The sequence below is a fragment of the Musa acuminata genome, chromosome BXJ2-1 (genome assembly GCF_036884655.1).
Source record: "Musa acuminata AAA Group cultivar baxijiao chromosome BXJ2-1, Cavendish_Baxijiao_AAA, whole genome shotgun sequence".
In the NCBI taxonomy this organism is placed as follows: Eukaryota; Viridiplantae; Streptophyta; class Magnoliopsida; order Zingiberales; family Musaceae; genus Musa; species Musa acuminata.
The window spans coordinates 439,114-460,626 of NC_088338.1; the positions used below are offsets into that span (position 1 = coordinate 439,114).

Below are 21,513 nucleotides of genomic sequence, written 5' to 3' on the forward strand. Positions count from 1 at the left end.
AGCTTGTGGAAGAACAGTTCAGATGTTGAAAATATCATCCAGAAGCACAGTTTATGCGTATCGAACAAAATTTGGATGACTTAAAACAGTTCTAAATTCTAAACACCTTTGAGTGTCTACTGTTAACATCCCATCATACAACAACAACATAGCATTTGCGAATGATAGTGACCCAAGACAATGAAATGGTCCATGGCAAGTCTGATCCATGAAACAATTGCTCCTGCTTGGAGTCTGACTTATGTGGTAACACGAGGCATGGTTGCCGATGAGAGCAAACTGCTCTCTTCTTTAGAAATCTCTTCGGCCATCAAGATTTCCATCGATGATTGTCCATCGGAAGGGATGTTCTCTGGCACCCGCAATCTCAGATCCAGGCTACTGGAGGCTGACTGTTCCATGGCTGGGAAATCCATTGCTGTTCTGCCGTCAAGTATGCTCACCACATTGGACATCATGGGTCTTCGAGTTGGCGATGGATTGGTGCATGCAAGAGCCAAGTTCAAAATCCGCAATGCCTCTTCCTTGGAGTACTCTGAACCCAGGACTGGGTCAACAAGCTCAAGCAGGTTTCCTTGCTCCTGGAGAACATAAGCCTGCAGCCCTCCCATGTAAAGATGTAATAAATAAGCTTACTGCATTCACATCTGATACAGCAAAGGAAACTGCCTAAATAATACTAGATATACGAAAAGAGCACATTAAGATAAGCTAAAGAGAGTATTTTGATGTGATCGCAAGAAATTATTTCATGAGCTTTCAGAAAGAAAGTTACGAGGATGAGCAATTTGGTTCACTCGGTCTGGCACAGGCCGAGCCAGAAAAATTATTGGGACATGTCATGCCAGTACATCTCAATTACAAAGGTGAAGGAACATGACATTTTCTTCTGTGTTTCACCTTTGCATGATATAGACCCTCCAATGCATTATCAAACAAAAACAGCGTAGTATTGACTGCATAAGTTGAATTTGATTTCTGATCATATTCAGCAAAAATCTCTCTCTAAGAGATGTTCTAATCATCTCTAAAATTGTTGTTCGGCAACCAAATGCCGGTGATCATGGGAATATTTTGGATGGCATTTCAACTTGTATGTGACATTATAATTAAAACGGAGGCTTACAGGAGATGCTGATGGAAAAGAGGGATGTATGTGGATGGTAGATGTATGTGGATGGTGAACAGCGAGATGGTTGAGAAGTGTTTGATTTTCATGGTGCTAGTTGACTGACATGAATTATCTGCAGCAGGGACTCATGGCAGTTCAACAAAAGCGGTACAAGGAAATTGCACAGGTTCAACCCCCACAAAAATGAAGGAAAAAAGATGGTGAAACAAATCTTCTTTTCTAATGTTTGGTATGTCAAACAAAAACACAAAAGAGAAGAAGGAGAAAATTTTGTGCCTTAATTTGGCCTAAATTTGGCCTAAATTCTTTTGTCCACATAAAGAGAGTAATTATGAAAATAATATACTGTGGCCATGTGAGAATATATTTTCTCCCTCAACCAACCAACTAATAATCTTTATTTTTTTCTTTTACATTAATTTTTTTCTGCAATAGATTATTACTTTTTATTTCTTTTACATCCAGAGGAGCCAATCATGTTAGGAAGATGCTTATGGAAAAGAGAAATACATGTAGCTGAACAGTGAGATGATGAGAAAATCTCCGTGAGGCCAAAATACTCAATTATCTGACAAATATTTTCATTTTCATGGTGCTAGTTTAACAATAAGAATGATTAGTCAAAAGAAATTTTATGGTAGTTTAAACAGGGGTTTAAGGATCAACATGAAATTTTGTAACATCAATTGGTTGAATGACATAAACCAAGGAAAAAGTACCTCCAAGTAAGATCATTACCTGAAGGATGGTTTAGTGGTTAATAACTTTGCTACTGGATACGTCAACAAAAGTTCCACAATTAGTAGCCAAATTTACTTACCCAGTCAAGAAGAAACATGAGGTCTTTCTTTTGACAATAATTTGTGTTGCAGATTCCACTAACAATTTCTAACAAGACCACACCAAAACTATACACATCCGCTTTGTCCGTCAAATAACCCCTCAATGCATATTCAGGAGCCATGTATCCCCTGTATGAAACAAAGTGCCATACGCTGCTTATCACAATAAACATGTACTGAAACTAGAGAATTTTTTTGCTGGTTGTGGGAGAGAATGATAGAATATGTAATCAACTGGATTTACTTGCAAAAACTGAAAAAATATAGCTTTCAAGTTGCATCAATATTTGATATCTTAAGAATATATATTGTCAGAAATTGTAAATTGTAGTTTAAGAGAAACAGAACTCTCAGAAGATGGTCAAAATCTAAACAAACATAAGTATAAACCTGATCAAGTTTTTATACAATTTACTAACTATTTGGGTATGATATCTTATGAGAAACATTTCTCGGTAATTATCTTCTTGTGGGGAACAAATGATAAGTCTAAAAGATGTCTTATGGAAAAAGATGAATTAGTAATAAAATAATAATTAGAATATCTTTTCTACTACATTTCTATTTAATATAATGCATTCCTTTATTTTCTAAAACTTTCTAGTCTTTAATGCTAGTAATGAGAGTTAGTACATGCATAATGTCCACATAACTTATCTTTTTTATGGTGGTCAGATTGTACTTTATCACGTAGAAGGGTGTGTGACCGACTCATGCTCAAAATTATGCATCTGCATGCTTCCTCTTCTAAGAGAGAAAAAGGTGGAGATTAGTCAACAAAAAAGATAACCGCATGTGGAAAATAAATGTGTTCCACGGAGAAGGGAGGTCAAAATGGATCTCTTAGAAACGCAAAATACCATCATCATGTATCAATCTCACTCGAACAAGCTATGCATGTAAAAACTTTTTCCTCACTGATAAAAAGATAGAAAGACAGCAAGAATGAACAGCACCAAAAATCACCCAGAAACATTGACAGCAACTACGTCCAGGAAGATTTTTTTCTTCCAGATAGTCACAGACTCACAGTATTGTAAAAATCCTTAAAGTGCCCTGGCAATCTTGTGATAGTCCTAGTTAGTGCTGTTGGTAACAATGGTACAATAAAGCCTATAGATTTTAATAATGCATTAATTAAGCAAGTGATTCTTCTATGTCCTAAGCACCACTTAGCGCTTGCTCAAAATATAAACACATCCTACCTTATAGAGGTCATAAGTTATTTCATGATGTTACCCTCCAGATTTAGTAGTCTAGAGAGTTGATCCTATGTCTAATTGAACAGCCAGTAACTTCCAGAGATTGTGCATATGAAGTATAGTTCCTTAACACAATGAACTCACCTTGTTCCTGCTATTCTGGTACTGATATGTGTATTCTCTTCTTCGTCAAGTTTAGCCAAGCCAAAGTCTGATATTTTTGCATTAAAATTTTTATCAAGCAGAATATTGGTTGCTTTGATGTCTCTGTGAACGATCTTTAACCTTGATTCCTCATGGAGATATGCCAAGCCTCTTGCTACACCCAGGCAAATGTTGCACCTTGTCTTCCAATCAAGTCTCAGCTGATTTTGTTTAGGACCTGTTAGTACCCAATTGCTTCTTATATTTTATAACAGAAATAAAAACAAGCAAGTCACATAGCAGTGTTTCTAAAACCTTACCAAACAGAGCACTGGCAAGACTGTTGTTTTCCATGTACTCATATATTAGCAATAGTTGATTTCCTTCAATACAACATCCATAGAGTTTTACAAGATTTGGGTGCTGTAATGCAGATATCATGCCTATCTCATTGACAAATTCACGATTCCCTTGCTTTGACTTAGAAGAGAGCTGTTTAACAGCAATTAGTGTACCATCTGGCAGCACACCCTAGACATTGAGTTGCATTACATATCAAAGTTCTATTATGAGAGAAAGTTATACAGTTGCTGTGGATAATACATTAACCATCAAGAAGAAAAGTCAAGTAGCATTTAACAATATGTATCTGTACCTTGTAAACAGGACCAAACCCTCCTTCGCCTATCTTGTTTGCAATGTCGAAGTTTTTGGTGGCAGCTTTGATTTGCTTATGACTGAAGTATCCAGTAACTAACTCTAGGCCTCTAAGCTCTGCATTCACAGGCAATTTAACACCAGAATTATGCCAATGCTATAGCAAGAAGGAACAGATAAATGGCCTTGTTTCCACTTTGACTGCAACCGTTGCAGCCCATTCATATCCCTTTTCAGATCTGTTGCTGAAAGGCCAAACTAATCTACAAGTATCCAATTAGATCATGATTTTCAACAAATTAACTTGATAAACAGACAGGTCTCATCTCATTTAATGGCTAACAGATTGACCACTCAGATGGCTAAATTGTTTACAATTTCGATAGCCTGTCAGCTTGAATTGTTGGTTAGAGCTAACAGATTGACCAACCACTTAGATGCTTTTGATAGCCTGACAGCTTGATTGTTGGTTAGCAGGCATTTTTATGTGTGCAAGATGTTACCATGTTAATGAAAACATGACTAAATGCATAATAGTGAAATTAGTCTTTGAGATGAATTATCATACTTTGATGAAGCACCATCAGGGCTGCATGTGAGCATAGGGCCACGATATTTCAAGGGTAGACAAGGCTGCCTCGAATAAGACACAGAATAATGGAAAACAAAGGGCAAAGCTAGAGGTCGGGTTATATCAGGAAACCACTGTCAATGTTCTGAAGAAAGAGGAAGGCTTATGAGCTGGTTGGTGTATGTCTCAGTTTTGTCATCACCAACGTACTACTACACTCAAACAATTACACAAGGAAATTAATGTCTTGTAAAATTTATGTGATTCATTAAGTTTAGGCTAACTCCATGGTTAATAAACTTCCAGGGAGAATCCATTATGTGAGTAAACATTTTATATTCTTTATCTTTGTGGAGCAACATCTAGTCTACTGGGAGATACCACTTTTCCCCAACAAAGATTATAACAAAACACAAGAGTTAACATCTGAACTAGCAATCCAAATATAACCTTGAGAAGACAGCATCCACTTCATTTGGTTAAAATCATTGCATGCTTTCTAAGATCGTCAAATTTTTTACTAGCAAAATTTCTGGTACTCACTTGCCATACCTAAGCAAAATGATATAATTTATAGAAAAAGAAGTCATTCAAAAAACTCATTTTGGATGACTAACACTAAAAACTAAAAATAAGCATTGCTGAGAACCAAGGCAAATCATATTCCGGAGAAAAATTGTGGCAGCTACAATTCAATCATGATGCATGTGGGGCTTCCTACATTCGAGTTCAAAATAACCTATTTAGAACTATCATTTTGTTAGAACCCTTACAGATTCTAAGCTTGGGGTTGATCTCTTTAGGGAATTGACCTCCTTGGAACTCTATAGGGGTTCCTTCCTCCAAATTGCTACTCAAAGGCTACAGAAAAGATTCATCTATTGTTTATAAAAAGAGGATGAATACATGGCTATTTATAGGGTTTCTAAACCCTAACTCATAATATGACTCCTATTCAAGACTCCTACTTCTAACCAACTCCTAATAGGACTTATACTCAAGACTCATATTCCTTTACAACTCCTAATTCTTCTCTAAGAAACAACCTCCTAACCATAGCCGGCCTCTTCACCTCTTTAATAGGGGTCGGCTTAGGTAGGTTTTATATGAATGTCCCTCTTAATTAGAACTCTCCTAACTAGAGTCCTAACAGACCCACCATCTTTAAATCAGCCTAGTCATCGAGGCTGACGGTCCATGAATTCTGGGAATTTGATCTTCAAGTCATCATAGTTCTCCCAAGTAGCGCCTTCTGCTGGTAAGTTCGCCCACTGTATTAGCACTTCAGTAGTGGGTCATCGTCGTCGAGTCACAATCCATCGATCAATAATGGCACTTGACTGGGTCTGGAGTTCTCCTTGGGTAGTCATATTTGGTGGATGGCTTTGGGCTATCTCTAAGCACCCGTTCACCACTTCCGTCTGGCTGTCGGTTTATGGGTGATATGTCGTACTCCTTTTCAATTTAGTGTCATGCATTTGGAATAACTCTTTGGAAGGCGACAACCCTTCGATGAAGTCCATGGAGATGTCAATCCACATCGAGTCCGGTATGGGTAGTGGTTATAGCTTCTATGGACTTGCCACTGTTTCACCCTTGTGCTGTTGGCATACATCATATTGTGCCACATATTCAGAAATATTTTTTTTCATCCATTTCCAATAAAAATTTTGCTTCACTCTTTTGTAGGTTCTCAGGAATTCGGAGTGCCCTGCTGAAGGTGTAGAGTGCATTTCATACAGGATGATTTTGATGCAAGGGGAGTCAGGTACAAGCACAATGCGACCTTTTTAGCGTAGATCCATTGAATCCTAAGTGTAGTGGGCAATTGCACTTGGATCCTCCTCCAATTTTTTTATGATGTTACTGATCTTTGGATCCTTCTTTCATTCTTCCCTAATGTCCTCGAGGAAGCTGGTGGTAGGAAGGGAGATGGCTGAAACCTTAGCTTGCTCAGGTAGCCGTGAGAGTGCATCTGCAACAGCGTTTTCTTTTTCCTTTTTGTAAATAATTTTATAATCAAATCCAAGAAGTTTGGTTACCCATTTTTGCTACTCAGGGGATGATATCTTTTGCTCTAAAAAGTACTTGAGGCTTCTATGGTCGGTTTTAATTTGAAATCGTCGACTGATCAAGTAGGGTCTCCACCTCGTTACTGCATGCACAATGGCGAGCATCTCCTTATCGTATATTGACATATTTTGATAGGAGGGAGATAATGCCTTGCTGGTGTATGCGAGTGGTTGACCATCTTGCATGAGAACGACTCCAATTCCGACTCCAAATGCGTCAGCCTCAATGATGAAGGGTCGGCTGAAATCTGATAGCGCTAGCACTAGCGTCGTTGTTATGACTGCCTTAAGTTTGTCGAAGGCAGCGGAGGCTTTGTCCGACCATTGGAAGACATCTTTTTGCAGTAGAGAAATGAGGGGTGCGTTGATCTTCCCATTATCCTTAACAAATTTTCGATAGTAGCCCGTTAGTCCGAAGAACTTGTACAGTAATTTCACGTTTATAGGTTTCGGCCAGCCTTGCATTGCTTCAATTTTTGTTGGGTCTACCGCCACTCCTTCTGATATTATGTGCCTAAGGTACTCTACTTTTTGTTGGAGAAAACTGTACTTTGGCTGCTTAACAAAAAAAGTATTCACCAGAAGGAACGTCAAAACAACCCGTAAATGCTGAAAGTGAGTCTCAAGAGAAGGGTTATAAATGAGAATATCATCGAAAAATACCAACACAAATTTGCGAAGAAAGCTCCGAAAAATATCATTCATGAGACTTTGGAAGGTTGAATGAGCATTAGTGAGTCCAAAAGACATTACCAAGAATTCATAATGGTCGTTATGTGTGCGGAATGCAGTTTTTGGAATGTCGTCTTCACATACCCGAATTTGGTGTTAATCGGATTGGAGGTCCAACTTCGTAAAGACTCGAGCTCCTTTTAACTCATCAAGAAGTTCATCCACCACTGGTATTAGGTACTTGTCCTTAACGGTGATGTCATTTAAAGCTCGATAGTCGATGCACATCCACAAAGTTCCGTCCTTCTTGCGTACAAGTAGCACCGGTGAGGAATACGAGCTGAAACTTGGCTGAATCACCCCTGTTTCAAGCATCTCCTTTACGATCTTTTCAATTTCATCCTTTTGGAGGTGAGGATATCAGTATGGCCGAGTGTTCGCTGGTGGCTTGCCCGGAAGGATTGGAATCTGATGGTCATGTTGCCGAGTAGGAGGAAGACCGTGCGGCTCAGCAAAAATGTCAGCAAATTCAGCAAGCAATTGGGCAAGATTTTGATCTTCAATTTCTATTTTCTTCCCCTCTGGTTGCTGCTGGAGATGCATCAAAAAGCCACCATTTACCTTGTGCAAAACTTTCTCCATTCGTTGGGTCGAAATGTTGGTTGCGTTGCTTCCGCGCTTCCCGCGTAGGATGATCTGTTTGCCTTTGCAGTAGAATTTCATAATTAATTTGGAGAAATTTCAAGAGACATCACCTAGCATCGTCAGTCATTCTATGCCAAGTACGACCTCATAGTCATCAATTGGTAGGAGGAAGAAGTCGGTGATAATTTCTTGGGTCTTGTAGTAATAGTTTCACCAGCGGACATCTTTGGTCGCACTTTAGGATTCTTCCGTCGGCGACCTTTACGTCAAACTTGCTGCAACCTTCGATATGGAGCGTCATCCGAGCCGCAACCTTACTGTTTATGAAGTTATTAGTGCTGCCTGTGTCGATGAGAACAGTGATCGATTGTTGTTTGAGAAGGCCTCCAACTTTCATCGTTTACGGGTTTGAGTAGCCGGCTAGTGCGTGTACCGTAACGTCGATCGGTTGTGGCTCTTCTTCCGCATCTTCTTCTTAATGTTCAAGGCTCTCTTCTGGATGTTCAATGACCTCTTCTTCTACTGGTTCAATCATAAGAAGTCTCCCTTTTCTATAGCGATGCTCACAGCTCCATGGCTCGTCGTAGTGCCAACATAACCCCTTCGCAGATCGCTCCTGAAGATTTTCTCTTATCAACCTTTTTGGTGCAGGGACTCGGTTGATAGTAGGGGGGGCTGAGGGCTTCAGTATTGCTGGTCGAGGAGCGACCCTAGTCCTCCGAGCTTCATGGTTCAATCGCTCCTCTTGAAGTCGTGCGAAAGAGATGGCTGCCATAAGCGTGTACGGTTGTCGCGCTTTAACTTCTCCCCAGATCTCCGGTTTCAAGCCCTAAATGAAGGTCCCCAATAGTTGTTTTTCAGACCAATCACGAGTTTGATTAGATAACCTTTCAAACCTGGTTTGGTACTCCTGAATGGTGGAGGTTTATCGGATCTTTGCTAGTTGTCCGTCAATGTTCTCATAATCGGTTGGTCCGAAGCGGATCAGCAGTCCTTCTTTGAATTGTCGCTATGAGAGGACTCCATTAGTATGTTCAAACTAGTCAAATCACTGTATGACATCCCCTTCTAGATGTATAGCCGCAATTTCCACCATAGATGCGTCCGCGGTTTTGTGGTACCGAAAATATCGCTCTGTGCACGAGATCCAACCAATCGGGTCTCCTTCTTCCCATCTAGGGAAGTCCACCCTCATGCGTGGATAGTTGGGGTCGATCATAGAGCCTCCCCTCTCTTGGAAGTTATCTCTTCGGGCTTGGTGCGATTGGTCAAAGCTCTCTCCTTAATATGATTTCTTCGGGCTTGGTGGTCGGCCCAAACTGAGTTCGGTAAAGAGAGTCCGAATCTTATCCTCCATTTACATCTCGAAGGCTTTGAATTTAGCATTGATTGCCTCCTCAGATGTCATAGTATATGCCTCCAAATCTGTGATGTTAAGATCTCTCTTTTGTTGTCGGGTTAAAGGCATGTATAGGTTGAGAGAAGTGATGGTCGAAAGGGTTGGTGGATTGGTGGATGTAGACTGCGGTTTAGGCTTATTTTGTGGCTGTTTTGGGTTGTGATGGTAGTGGATGAAGGTTAGGGAAAAAAGTTTTAGATTTGTGGTAGATGACAGTAAAGATTTGATAGAAATCAGTGAAAGTTACTGCAGGTATGTGTTGTCTTGTAAGAGCAGAATTGTCGTCGAAGAAACAACGATTTCTCGAAGAAATTTTCAGCAAAAATCGAGAGATTTGAGGAGGGAATTGACAGCAAAATAATCGAGAGATTTGAGGAGGGAATTAACAGCAAAATCTCGGTTTATATGATAGCAAATATGACCAATTTAATCAAGAAAATTTCGACAATATAACAGCAAGGAAATTGGTGCAAGTTGCGATAGTAGAATTTTCGTCGAAAAATTTCAGCGGTTTGCGACGAAAATTTGCAGCAACTCAAGAACGTTTTTAGAGATGAATTCCTCAATAAATCAATCTTAGATGGAAGCTGGGATGATCTATGAAGTGTATAAGAAATTTCGTTCAAAAAGGATTGCAAATAGATCAATTAAGGCAACAATATGCGGCTGAAATTTTCTGCAACACAGATTTTCAAGTGTATCAGATTGGACGTAAAAGATTAATGGTTGAAATTCTGCAATGTATCTTTCGTCGTAGAGATGAAAACTTTGCGACGAAAAATTTATGCAGCAATATAGGAATAATTTTTTTTGGATTTTCGAATAAGGATAACTAAATTGCAGCAGCAGTAAGGTAGGAAACCAGAACCTGTTGCAATTCATGGGGAGATCAAAAGATGATCCGTGGTAATGGAGATGACGACGGAATTTGGCGACGATCTTTTAAGCAATTGTGGGAATTGCTTTGAGCGGCTGTGGAGGGTTGATGGATGGCTGTGGAAGGGCAACGAGACGCCAAGAACGCTGCTCTGATACCAGGTGTTAGAACCCTTGCAGATTCTAAGCTTGGGGTTGATCTCTTTAGATGATCGACCTCCTTGGAACTCTATAGTGGTTCCTTCCTCCAAATTGCTGCTCAAAGGCTGCAAAAAATATTCATCTATTGCTTATCAAAAGAGGATGAATACATGGCTATTTATTGGATTTCTAAACCCTAACTCCTAATAGGACTCCTACTTCTAACCAACTCCTAATACGACTCCTACTTAAGACTCATATTCCTTTACAACTCCTAATTCTTCTCTAAGAAATAACCTCCTAACCCAAGCCGACCTCTTCATCTCTTTAATAGGGGTCGGCTTAGGTAGGTTTTACTTGAATGCCCCTCTCGATTAAGACTCTCTTAGCTAGAGTCCTAACACATTTATATTAGCCGTCAAACTACTTGAATCTTAAGATATTTGCAGTTTGATCCTAATATTAGTCCCATGACAGGCAGGCTTCACTCACCATTCAGGGTCTCATCATAAAGCAAACCTATAGCAATTACGTTTTAATTTTTTAATCATCATTATACCATCCAACCAAAACAAGATAAACCTTGTTGTCAAACAAATTATCTTGCTGAGTGGACATTTTGGTTACTTGATGTACTTCCACTGAGTGCATGAGTTATTTTCTCTCATATGACAGGATGATATACAACTAGTTCACTTAACTAATACAACAGAAAAGCTTCTAAGATCCAGAGACATATGCTCTCAAATAAGAACATAAAAAGAAAAGGCCTTCATAATGAGCACACGGATAGCTGTATTACCATTATGATCCGGGTTCTTTCTTCTTGAGCGAGACAAAATTAGGAATATGATCAACACTATTACAACACAAGCAGCAGAAACAATTCCCAAAATAGCCCCAGTAGATAATTTTTGTCGAGAAGCTTCAGTACACTGATCGAGTGAGAAGTCTACAAAAATAATGATAAGATGTAACCATAAGCAACCGGCTTCAAAAGAAAACAGAGGAAACGAGTCAAGAGACATACTTGGGGTGACAGAAATGGCTGATATAAGAGGTCCATAAACACTTTTATATGGTATGGAATGTGTCCCTTTCCCAGCCCACTGGAAGTGAATTTCCAAAGTGCCATCTGCATCTACATAGGTATCACTGAAGACCTCAATTTTTTCCTTTCCAGTTCCATTAGCTTCTTTTGCAATATTATAGTCTCTCAAAACCTTCTTTCCCTGCATATATTTATGAAGATATCATAAAAGAATAATTATGTATCTCAGATAAAAAAAAGAAAAAATAATATAGAGGGATGATGAGAAGACAACAATCCATCACCTGTATTGATACATCAAATATACGTTGTCCTAAGCTTGAATAATTTTGGTCATCAGTAAACATTATTTCAGCAAAGTGGAGCTTCACTTCATAGTTTCCCTCTTGTAAGCAGAGGCCATAGTATTTAAGGGAGAGAGGACTGAGCCGAGCTGTCATGTACAACTCTGAATTGGTCATGTTCAATAATGATGCATTTTTAGCAATATATTTTTGATCACGAGTGTCCGCAAAGTCACCCGTGGAGCTGTATGCCCATTTCTCAGTATAGTCATATTGTGCAGGTCCTAACGGATTTGTATCTGCTTCAAATTCATTGCCATCAACAATTGCCTTCTCACCTCCACAATTTATAAACAAGTTGCAATCTGCAAAATTCATGAAAATCAATTTCTTAAATATTGATTTCTTATATAACCGTTGGTGAAATATATTCTTTTAACAATCCAGGCAATCCAAAGAATCCTTTCAGCACCAAAGGGTACTAACTTCTCGCCTTCTCAGAACATGGGAGATTTCGCCTTAAACATGACTTGACCCTATAAAAGGAAGAGCAGCAAGAAAGTATGATCTTTTTAGTCACTTGAGGAATATGTAGCAATTCAGTAAGATAATGAAAGAAGGAAGCAGCTCACGAGTTATTATGTGTGGATGAATAACTGGAAACCAGATTCCTGCAAGCAAAATAATTAACTTTTGAAGAAATTAAGTACAAGTTACTTTTGTTGGTATCAGGATATTGACTACTTACACTTTGCCTCGTTGACAATTGGATGATATCGGTGATCCTGTGAAAGTGTTATAAGAAAGGTCCCTGCTAGTAATCTTGTTAGTTTATAGACATTGACTGTAAAAGTGACGTGAAGTAAGAGAGGGACATATTAAGAACCCCTAGAAAGCATCTCATACAGATTCTTATCGCTTCCAAAGATCCACTCTGGTATTGTTCCATTCAGCATATTACTTGTAAGGTACCTGTATGGTGAAACACGGACATAAAGGCACATAGTTTAGCTGCAACTACATAAAAAAGCTACTGCTATGGCTCACAATAATATAAAGAAATGATTAGGTAAAATGGTCACAATCACATGTAATTTATTGATCTCAGCAGTATATTGTAGCTGCTTGGAATTGGACCGCTCAAGTTGTTAAAACTCACATCTCTGTAAGAAAATTACAATATTAAGTCTTTGAATAGGTTCTCAACCAAAAAAAAAATAGGAAACAACAAAAACAGTAAATGTATCTGTTTTATTTGTCTGCATGATTAATAAGGTTGACAAAGTAAAGCTAAAGGTCCACAACTCGACAAACCTAAAAGCTTACAAGGTTTTAATAGCAGGCATCTCTGCGATAAAATCAGGAAGTTCACCAGATATAGATAAGTTCCGGAGAACCCTGCACCATTCCAACACTTGCCAATAAATATGCACAAGGAGCAAGAGAAAAAGAAAAGATTCATGCCTCTCTGGTGCCAGGTGCAATCTGTGTGACCAAGATACTTACAGTCTTTCCATTTTGTTCATATTTTGTAGTGCTGGAAAAGTCCCAAGACCACCTCTCAGATCAGATACTCTCCTAAATAACCAAACTAGATAGATAAATTACAAATGAAAAACAGAATGTTTAAACTGACAGGAATTTTAAGCATTGAAATGGCTCTTACAATTGTTGAATAGAAGTCAAATTTGAGATGGTGGGAGGAAAAGGCCCCTCCATCAATGTTCCTTGCATGTCTCTGAAGGCAAAAAATTTACAAATTCAAGAGATTAATTAGGGCCTGAGATTGATAGAAATTATGCCTAAAGAAAATAAGAAAAAAAAGGACTACTGATCCTCACAGTCTTTGGAGCTTTGTCCAGTTACCAATGAAGCTTGGAATCTTGCCAGATATTGAATTCCCATCTATTGTGCTGTAATCAGGCTGAACATCTTAAGCATATATCAACTGAATTTCCATTTATCGTAAAAGGCAGTCATGTAGCTTTGTGCAAATGGACGTTCTAAGTCATTTAGATAGCTTCATAGTGACCATAGATGATTAACTAAATGATTGGTCGAAAAGATATACCACCCACAATTCTGTTAGGTTTGTTAGTTTGCCAAGTGAATCTGGCAACTCCCCAGTCAGGTTGTTTGCAGAGAGATGACTGTACAGAGAAGGTAAAAGGAAAGTTAATAAAGAAATAATATATCCATTCAAAAATGAAGTCAGAAACAATTTTAACTGAAAAAAAGAAAGAACAAACCATATTACCTTTTATTAATTGATTAGTTTTAGAATTCGTGAAGCATAAATTATCCAAGATTTTGTTAAGAACTATGCCCTTGTTACCTGAGATATCAGATTTTTGTAAGAGGTTCAGATGATGATTAACATTCAACTTCCCAACATTTCTTATAACACCTTAAAAGGCTTAAAAAATGTTGCAGTATCTCCATGACTCCAAGTGTTCCAGCTGTTTTTTTTTGGCAATGGAGAAACATTAACCATCCTTCAAATCCAAAACATAGTTTTCAAAATCAGACATACCAATTGGTACAGACTGACAACTATTAGATGGGCTACCTAGACCATCTTGTCTGCACTACCAACAGAGGGAATAGGACCACAGTCCTTGAGCAGCAATCTCGGGCTCTTAGGCTCTCAGCCATCCCTTTGGTGCGGCAAGAGGAAATGTCGCTCATTGCATTCAATTAATCCATCGATTACTATCGATAAGCAAGAATTCAAGGAGGATGACAAGGTTTCTCCATCTAATTCTGATCTCCATGAGATTCACAATGATGGCAATGAGCTAAATATTGGACATGCCACAAGTCTTACATCTTAATACCAGATACACAGAGAGGTAGAACATGAACTGAAGAGTGATAATTTATTCATACCATCAAGAGGATGACCATCAGACCAAATCATCTGCCAAATTAGTCTCTAAGAACAAAGACAATTGATGTCCTAGAGGAGACAAAGAGAGCTCAGCCAAAATTGAGTTAGGTGGTACCTTATGATCTTAGCCTTTTTTCCAGCATAGATTTCATGAGCCAAAATATGATGTCAATTTCTGATCCTAGTTTGTGGAATTTGAGGCTTCATATAATTTACAGTAGTACTATGGTGATGCCAATTATGCTCAACAGCCATCATGGTAGCACTATTTTACACTACTTTCACGTCAACAACCACTTCAAAGGACTCAATTTCAGGTACTGGACTCATGTCAGTATGCTGGCACTTACTTTAGTACCAAGAAGGGAGCAGGGTGTGGGTGGAGGAGGAGAGGGGGAGAAGAAGAGGACTGAAAACTTGAAGAGTTTGGAAGACTTAAAACTTTGCTTTTCGGTTAAGTATTACCCTACAAGGATTTGCCATGTCACAATAAAAACTCAAAAATGATACTACAGAAAAATTGAATTATGTATAGCTGTCACGACCCGGGTCTGATGAGTTAACTGGCCAATAACTCCATTTTGGCCAGAAAAATTGAATTACCCTACAACAACCACTTCAAAGGACTCAATTTCAGGTACTGGACTCTTGTCAGTATGCTGGCACTTACTTTAGTACCAAGAAGGGAGCAGGGTGTGGGTGGAGGAGGAGAGGGGGAGAAGAAGAGGACTGAAAACTTGAAGAGTTTGGAAGACTTAAAACTTTGCTTTTCGGTTAAGTATTACCCTACAAGGATTTGCCATGTCACAATAAAAACTCAAAAATGATACTACAGAAAAATTGAATTATGTATAGCTGTCACGACCCGGGTCTGATGAGTTAACTGGCCAATAACTCCATTTTGGTCCTCAACGGCGGACCAAAATGCTTAAGCGGGAGGTAACGTAGTACACTCATCAGGCCCTTATAAGCTAATCATACACATTCCCCACTTCCGATGTGGGACTAATGGGATATTACATTATCCCCAACTCAATTAGCTTGACGACCTCGTCAAGGTCGAACATAACCCAGATCGAACCCTAGCATAGTGCATGTGAGGTTTAACTCAGTGGTGGCTCCACGCCGTGATGAGTTCTCTGACTCCATCCACGGGTAGCCCTTTCCTACTCGAGCCCTCTCACACTGCCCTAATGCTAGGTCGGCTCTGATACCAAATGTCACGACCCGGGTCTGATGAGTTAACTGGCCAATAACTCCATTTTGGTCCTCAACGGCGGACCAAAATACTTAAGCGGGAGGTAACGTAGTACACTCATCAGGCCCTTATAAGCTAATCATACACATTCCCCACTTCCGATGTGGGACTAATGGGATATTACAATAGCCCCTTATCGTGTGTTATACAAAGCCTGTATGTAGAGGTTGTTTGCGGCTGCATCATTAACTGCACTAGAAAGATGATACATGTGTGATGCAATTTCTTGAATTCCATAGTAGCATCCATAAATACAGCATCTGAAAATATTTTAAAGGTTACTTGCATCTAGAAGCAAAAATAAACATTAGGCTCGAACCAGTTAATTCCTGCATTTATCTTTTTTTGATTCAATCAGAGTATTTATACTCTGGATTGCTGAAAGATAAAATAATGCAGATGAGATGCAATTACAAGATATTTACACCCTTTTTTCCTGGAACAAAAGAACTAATTTCTCCTCAACAATTCTGAACAATATTAGTTTTAATACCCATTTGCAAAGACTCAACTGGCTGAAATCCTTAGATATTTGCACTTAAGATCACAGTCAATGATGCTAAGAACATTTATTCTTAGTTTGATAAAAGTAATAGAGTTTGAGAGGAAGGATCTTACAAGCGACTTAAGTTGATGAGGTTACCAAGGGATGCAGGTATCAGACCTTCTAGCTGATTGCAATCGAATGTACTACATGACAAAATATTCCAGGAAGACTAAGACAGTGAGATAAAGAGAGAGATAGGGAGAGAGTGTGAGTGTGTGTGTGTGTGTAAGACATAGCAAGAGAGAGAGAGAGAGAGAGAGATTGTGTACAGTTCTTCAAGGGTAATGATGTTCCCTATCTCGTCTGGAATCTTCCCTGATATGCGATTTCCTAAAAGTGACCTGCAAAAAATAGTTATTCATGCTCTGTTTTCTGCATTGTTTAAGGTTTTTTATTTGTCAAACATTATGTCCTATGGGGAAATACAATAGAAACAAAGAAAAGAACAAACTCACAAGGTAGTCAAGGGAAGAGAAGCCCATGCAACTGGAATGGATCCGTTTAGATAGTTGCGTGTCAGATCTCTATTAACAAGCAATCAACGATTGATCAAGACATGTCGTTCTATAGCTAATATAAGGACTCTGGTGTTCAATCACTTCATTCAATAATCCAATCTAATACTTACAAGACTTGTAAGGAGGGAAGATTGGCAAATTCGTCTGGTAGGACTCCAGTTAAGTTCTGACCCTTTAGCATTCTGTAAATCTCAAATTGCATGTGTAAACATGAGTTTTGATTACAACGGAGGCAATCAAAACTCAAAAGAATATATAAGTAGTGCTAATGAGGTCTACATGCTTGTGACATGACAAACATTGATGGTGGGGCTGCAGGTGCACGTGAGATTGCTGACAACATAAATGAAGGAAGAGGGTTCAATCCATCCTTCAGTTCCACTACATGGATCCACTGAAAAGTTCCAGTCCTTCTTCAACTTGGAGGCAATCACTTTCAGCGCATTAACTGGTTCATCACATCACTTCATGTATTATTTCTGTGCACATAAATGTGCATAGCATATAAAATACATATCTAAACAGAAGCAAGTACTGGCAGAAGCACATAGAATTGGTTGTAATTAGGTGGATCAGCTGAGCATTATGAACGCATGGTCAGAAGGGGTGCATGCAGTTTGATATTTGGGGTTCCAATATCATCAAAACTCAGCTACTTGAGGTGTGAGGTGTTAGTGAAAAGTTAATAAAAACCAAACTTTAAGGAAGACAAAAATTCATCAAATAAATCCTCATTGGACTCCAAGTTTTCTGGAGCAACATGTTCTTAGGTGTAAGAGAGACCGAAACTGTTAAGATAAAATTTCTGCACGGAGGATTGAGTATGACAAAGAACAATAATGTTGCAACACAGAAGCAGGTCTTCAGGCCCTCACAAGAAGGTAGCAAAAGAACACTGGGAGTCAGAATATGGTAACTCGGTGGATATAAACTATGCAAATTAAAGACAGATATATCTGAGGTACCTAAACACCATAAGCATGCAGCTATCCTTGAAAACATATCATAATATTAAACGAATTGGCCAGATCAATATTTGGATATGAACTTAGTGATAACGTAGAGATTGAATGCCAGAGTTCTGCTAATTAAAAGGATCAATATAAAAAAAAAGGAAAGCTCAGATATAAAAGACCAAACAAAATTTGCAGATACAATTGTGAGTTGTAAATGTCTACCACCTCCTATTATAAACATTGATAACATTGTTATATATAAAGAAATCAAATCAAGAACAGTTCTAAAGCAGGATGCTAAACAGTTTTGTATATTCAATTGATAGAATACTCTGTTGTTAAGGACGCTTTTATATATTGGAGATGATATGAAACAGTGTGGTTCCCTCAAACAGATATGTTCATCCAGTAATTTACCATGCAAATAAGGCTAGTAACACAAGATAAGCAGATTAGAAGGTGGATTCCAGGTAGTAAATGGAAAGACCGCTTGTTTTTCTTAGTAATCGGCTGGGAACCCAAACATATTAGCTTCATATGGATTCAATCAGGTCGAACAAAAGCGCTCGATCATAGCCCTGTTGACATATATCTCCACAACTAGTTATTTAATCAAGAACAAGAAAAAAGGCTTTCTCTTAGGAGGGAGGAGGAGAAAAATCATACTAATTGACTATTATAATCATCGTCCTTTTCTCGCCACCTCTGTTCAGAGATCAATCGACAGTAGAAAGCAACACAGAAGAGACTTAAAAGAAAGAGAGAAGAAGAAAAGAACAAAAAGAGAGCTTCTTGAATAACGAAAAATCGACGAGGGCCAGTCGACGTGCATCAAGAAGGTGGATCTGTGATCCCAGTAACCGGAGCTCACCTCAACTGACTGCGACAATGATCCGCCAAGAGAAGCGTTCCTTCCCCTCCTCTTGCCCTCTCTGACGCACATCGAAGTGATCCAAGGAGATCCTAACAAAGCCCTGCGGCGAATCCCCGCCAAACAGTATCGGCCGGTGAAAATAATAGGCCAAAGAAAAAAAAACCCAAAATAGGAATATATATATATATATATATATATATATATATATATATATATATATATATGAGGTTTTTTTTAAGAGGAAAAAAACCTCTAATTCTCCATGTTTATTACATTATGAGCTTTTCTTTGTACATGGCTATGTCAAAAATTTGAAATTAATACAACCAAAAAATAAAATAAAATAAAATCGAAGCCTTCATCGAAAAAATAAAAGATATTTTTTTGAAAAAGAAAAAGAAAAATGAGATCTTATAACAAACTATCGAGAAATAAGCTAATAAAAGTATTATATGTTTGTTACTGCATGGACTTTATTTGCTACAGAGGTATTGGGAGCAACACAACAGTACGTAGTAGCAGCTCTGTGAGACCACTTCAACTATTCTAATTCCTTCAGATGATTCACACAAAGATCGAAAGCGATGACTGAAATATATAGCTAAAGCAGTTCTAGTTCTTCCTCCTGGAACTGAGGAGAAGCCATTCCTCGCGCTGCAAGAACAGAAACGACGAAGACGAAGTGAAACAACAGTATCGGAAGTCCTCTCAACTACCTTCTTTCGGATCCAGCTGCTGCGCCTCGCATCCGAGCTCTCGGAGCGAGCTCAGGGCGATCAGCAGCGAGAGGATGATGACGAGGCCGAAAGCGTTGGAGCAGCGTGAAGACGATGATGCTCCTTTCATCAGCTCTTTCTTTCGTGTCTTCCGACCGCACAAGGATCAAATCACAAGGAACTCCGCGGTGGGGCTTCTGCTTACTTATTGGAAGCTAAGGAAGAAGATTCACTGCTATCGCATGGTCTCTGCTCCCTTCGAGAAAAGATTGACGCCATCGAGCATGAGCAAATCGACATCTAGCTGGAAGTTTGACCATGGCTTCTTCGTCAAAGCTTAAGAGAAGAAGATTATCTCATGCTGTCTGCGAGCAGTCGTATCCTCTGCTTCATATAATATTATAGTCCTTTTCGAGGGCATATAATACTTCTTTGGAACGATTTACTATGAAACGAAAAAAAATATTCTAAAGATAAACAATAAAAAATATACTATAAAATCGACAAAAGATTAACACAAGTTGATTATATTCTAAAATCAATGCCTTGCAACCCTCGCAAAGACGACAGCTCACAGTTTGAAAGACAACAGTATTTAATGTTGTCATGTCAATCCGCTGCCAAAGTTTGACGATAACATGTCAAATGCTCTTATCGTAGAGAGTGCTACTGCATTTATGTTTCACTGTGAAGAAGAAGGTGATCCATCAGCCACAACCTCCACCGGTATTCAAATCCAATGAAAAGAAAACATACTACTGAATGAGCCACTTGTTTGCCTTATTTCAAGTAGTTGATCATTCACACCCAGGTTGAGTTTCTGGGTGAAGCTTCTTTCTTTCAACAAAGGATTAATGGACTTCTAAACTTATAATCTCTCAGCTAAAATAATAGCAATAATAACTTTGATAATAGAAATATTCACCAGCTTTCAAGTCAGATAAACATGCCGGTTTGAGTCATTTTAGGATTAGTATATGATAAGATGTGAAAAGGATATTTAATAATAGAGCGAGAAAGCTATCTTCTTATCTTTAATGTATGGAAAGTGATATGAGAATAGTAACATGATTGACTTCTTTATGTTAGATAGTCGACACTTCTGTGTCATATGATCAACATATCATCATCATACAATTTGTAACTATGTTACTAAGCATATCAAATGTTTGGATTAGATATAACCTTTATTATAAAGGCTAAAGCTACTATAAAGAATTTCTTAGATATGACCTTTTTCTATCAATCAGTCGAATTCTCTGAATCATCTATTAATTTAAGCTTTGAAGAGGCTCAACACAATTTTATAGGTTTTGAAAGCATGTGAAGACAAAGCATCCATCAACTTTCAAGGATAAAAGTTCAAAAAAATAAAAATCTCCATTGACATTGTTTTTATATTCTGTTTCTATTTAGTAAAACTCAGAAATATGGTAAGTTAAATCAATGTTGCGCCAAAGGAAGATAGTTAAAACAACTATGTTTTGGTGTGTTAGGTTGGTTGTGGCATTTGGCTGTCTTAGTAACTTGGACAATCAGATTCGTCTGGCTCTTGGATATGTTTGAGAGGTGTATAATTTCTTTATTCTGTTCGACAAAGTTACCATGGATTTAGTTGGTATTATCTTTTATCTAATTGGTATATTAGTATTCTTGTATGTTCGTTTACAGAGGGTTAGTCTTCCAATCTGATTCTATTGATTTAGTTGATTCTGTTTGATATGTTATGGTCCCTTGTAAATTAGAAGATAGGTTAGCGTTTAATTAGGGATTCATAAGGATTCATTTCAGTAAATATTTGATAGACAATACAAATTATAAATATAAATTTCATAAACTCTGAATGATCGTGGGGTCTAAATTGGTTAGTTACGATACATATATATACTACTTACTCTTCTGAGTAGAAAATATATAGCATCGTGTATAACTTATTTCGTTTTTTGGTCGAGCACTTTTGTATCAATCCGAAGTCTCTCACTTTTGACTATTTTGATGAGAATCTCATTGACATCGATTTTATAAAGTTCCTTGGCTTTTGCCCCTCAGTCTCTTTTACAATCAAG

General features: G+C 38.3%; 1 protein-coding gene across 11 annotated transcripts; it reads right to left on the reverse strand.

Annotated features, from left to right (window-relative positions):
• Nucleotides 1-3: 3 nt before the first annotated feature.
• Nucleotides 4-19,812, reverse strand: LOC135598307 (probable LRR receptor-like serine/threonine-protein kinase At1g53430). Of its 11 annotated transcripts, none has more exons than XM_065091885.1 (25): nucleotides 19,448-19,812; nucleotides 17,181-17,349; nucleotides 17,012-17,083; nucleotides 16,839-16,907; nucleotides 16,653-16,724; nucleotides 16,455-16,526; nucleotides 13,767-13,838; nucleotides 13,530-13,601; nucleotides 13,355-13,426; nucleotides 13,195-13,266; nucleotides 13,015-13,086; nucleotides 12,777-12,851; nucleotides 12,595-12,660; nucleotides 12,437-12,499; nucleotides 12,321-12,359; nucleotides 12,175-12,224; nucleotides 11,925-12,053; nucleotides 11,689-11,837; nucleotides 11,384-11,585; nucleotides 11,156-11,305; nucleotides 3,976-4,094; nucleotides 3,641-3,851; nucleotides 3,321-3,558; nucleotides 1,953-2,103; nucleotides 4-596 (listed from the first exon to the last, which is right to left on the reverse strand). In XM_065091885.1, the coding sequence occupies exons 1-25, from the start codon at nucleotides 19,575-19,577 to the stop codon at nucleotides 240-242; spliced, it is 2,943 nt and encodes a 980-aa protein (XP_064947957.1). In that variant the 5' UTR covers nucleotides 19,578-19,812; the 3' UTR covers nucleotides 4-239. The 11 variants fall into 11 exon arrangements, 8 of the variants coding, with proteins under 8 accessions (XP_064947957.1, XP_064947959.1, XP_064947956.1 ...); XM_065091887.1 differs by adding an exon at nucleotides 18,729-18,831 and having other exon boundaries at nucleotides 11,689-12,053; nucleotides 17,201-17,349; nucleotides 19,448-19,466; XM_065091884.1 differs by having other exon boundaries at nucleotides 11,689-12,053; nucleotides 19,448-19,811.
• Between the last annotated feature and the right edge of the window lie 1,701 nt (nucleotides 19,813-21,513).

Coding starts and splice junctions, on each gene's coding strand:
- LOC135598307 (XM_065091884.1), bottom strand. CDS start 19,577: ATGAAAGGAGCATCATCGTCTTCACGCTGCTCCAACGCTTTCGGCCTC. Junction 12,852..13,014: donor ATGCCTGCTATTAAAACCTT/GTAAGCTTTTAG, acceptor ATTTTCTTACAG/AGATGTGAGTTTTAACAACT. Junction 12,661..12,776: donor CTGAGATCAATAAATTACAT/GTGATTGTGACC, acceptor TTCACCATACAG/GTACCTTACAAGTAATATGC.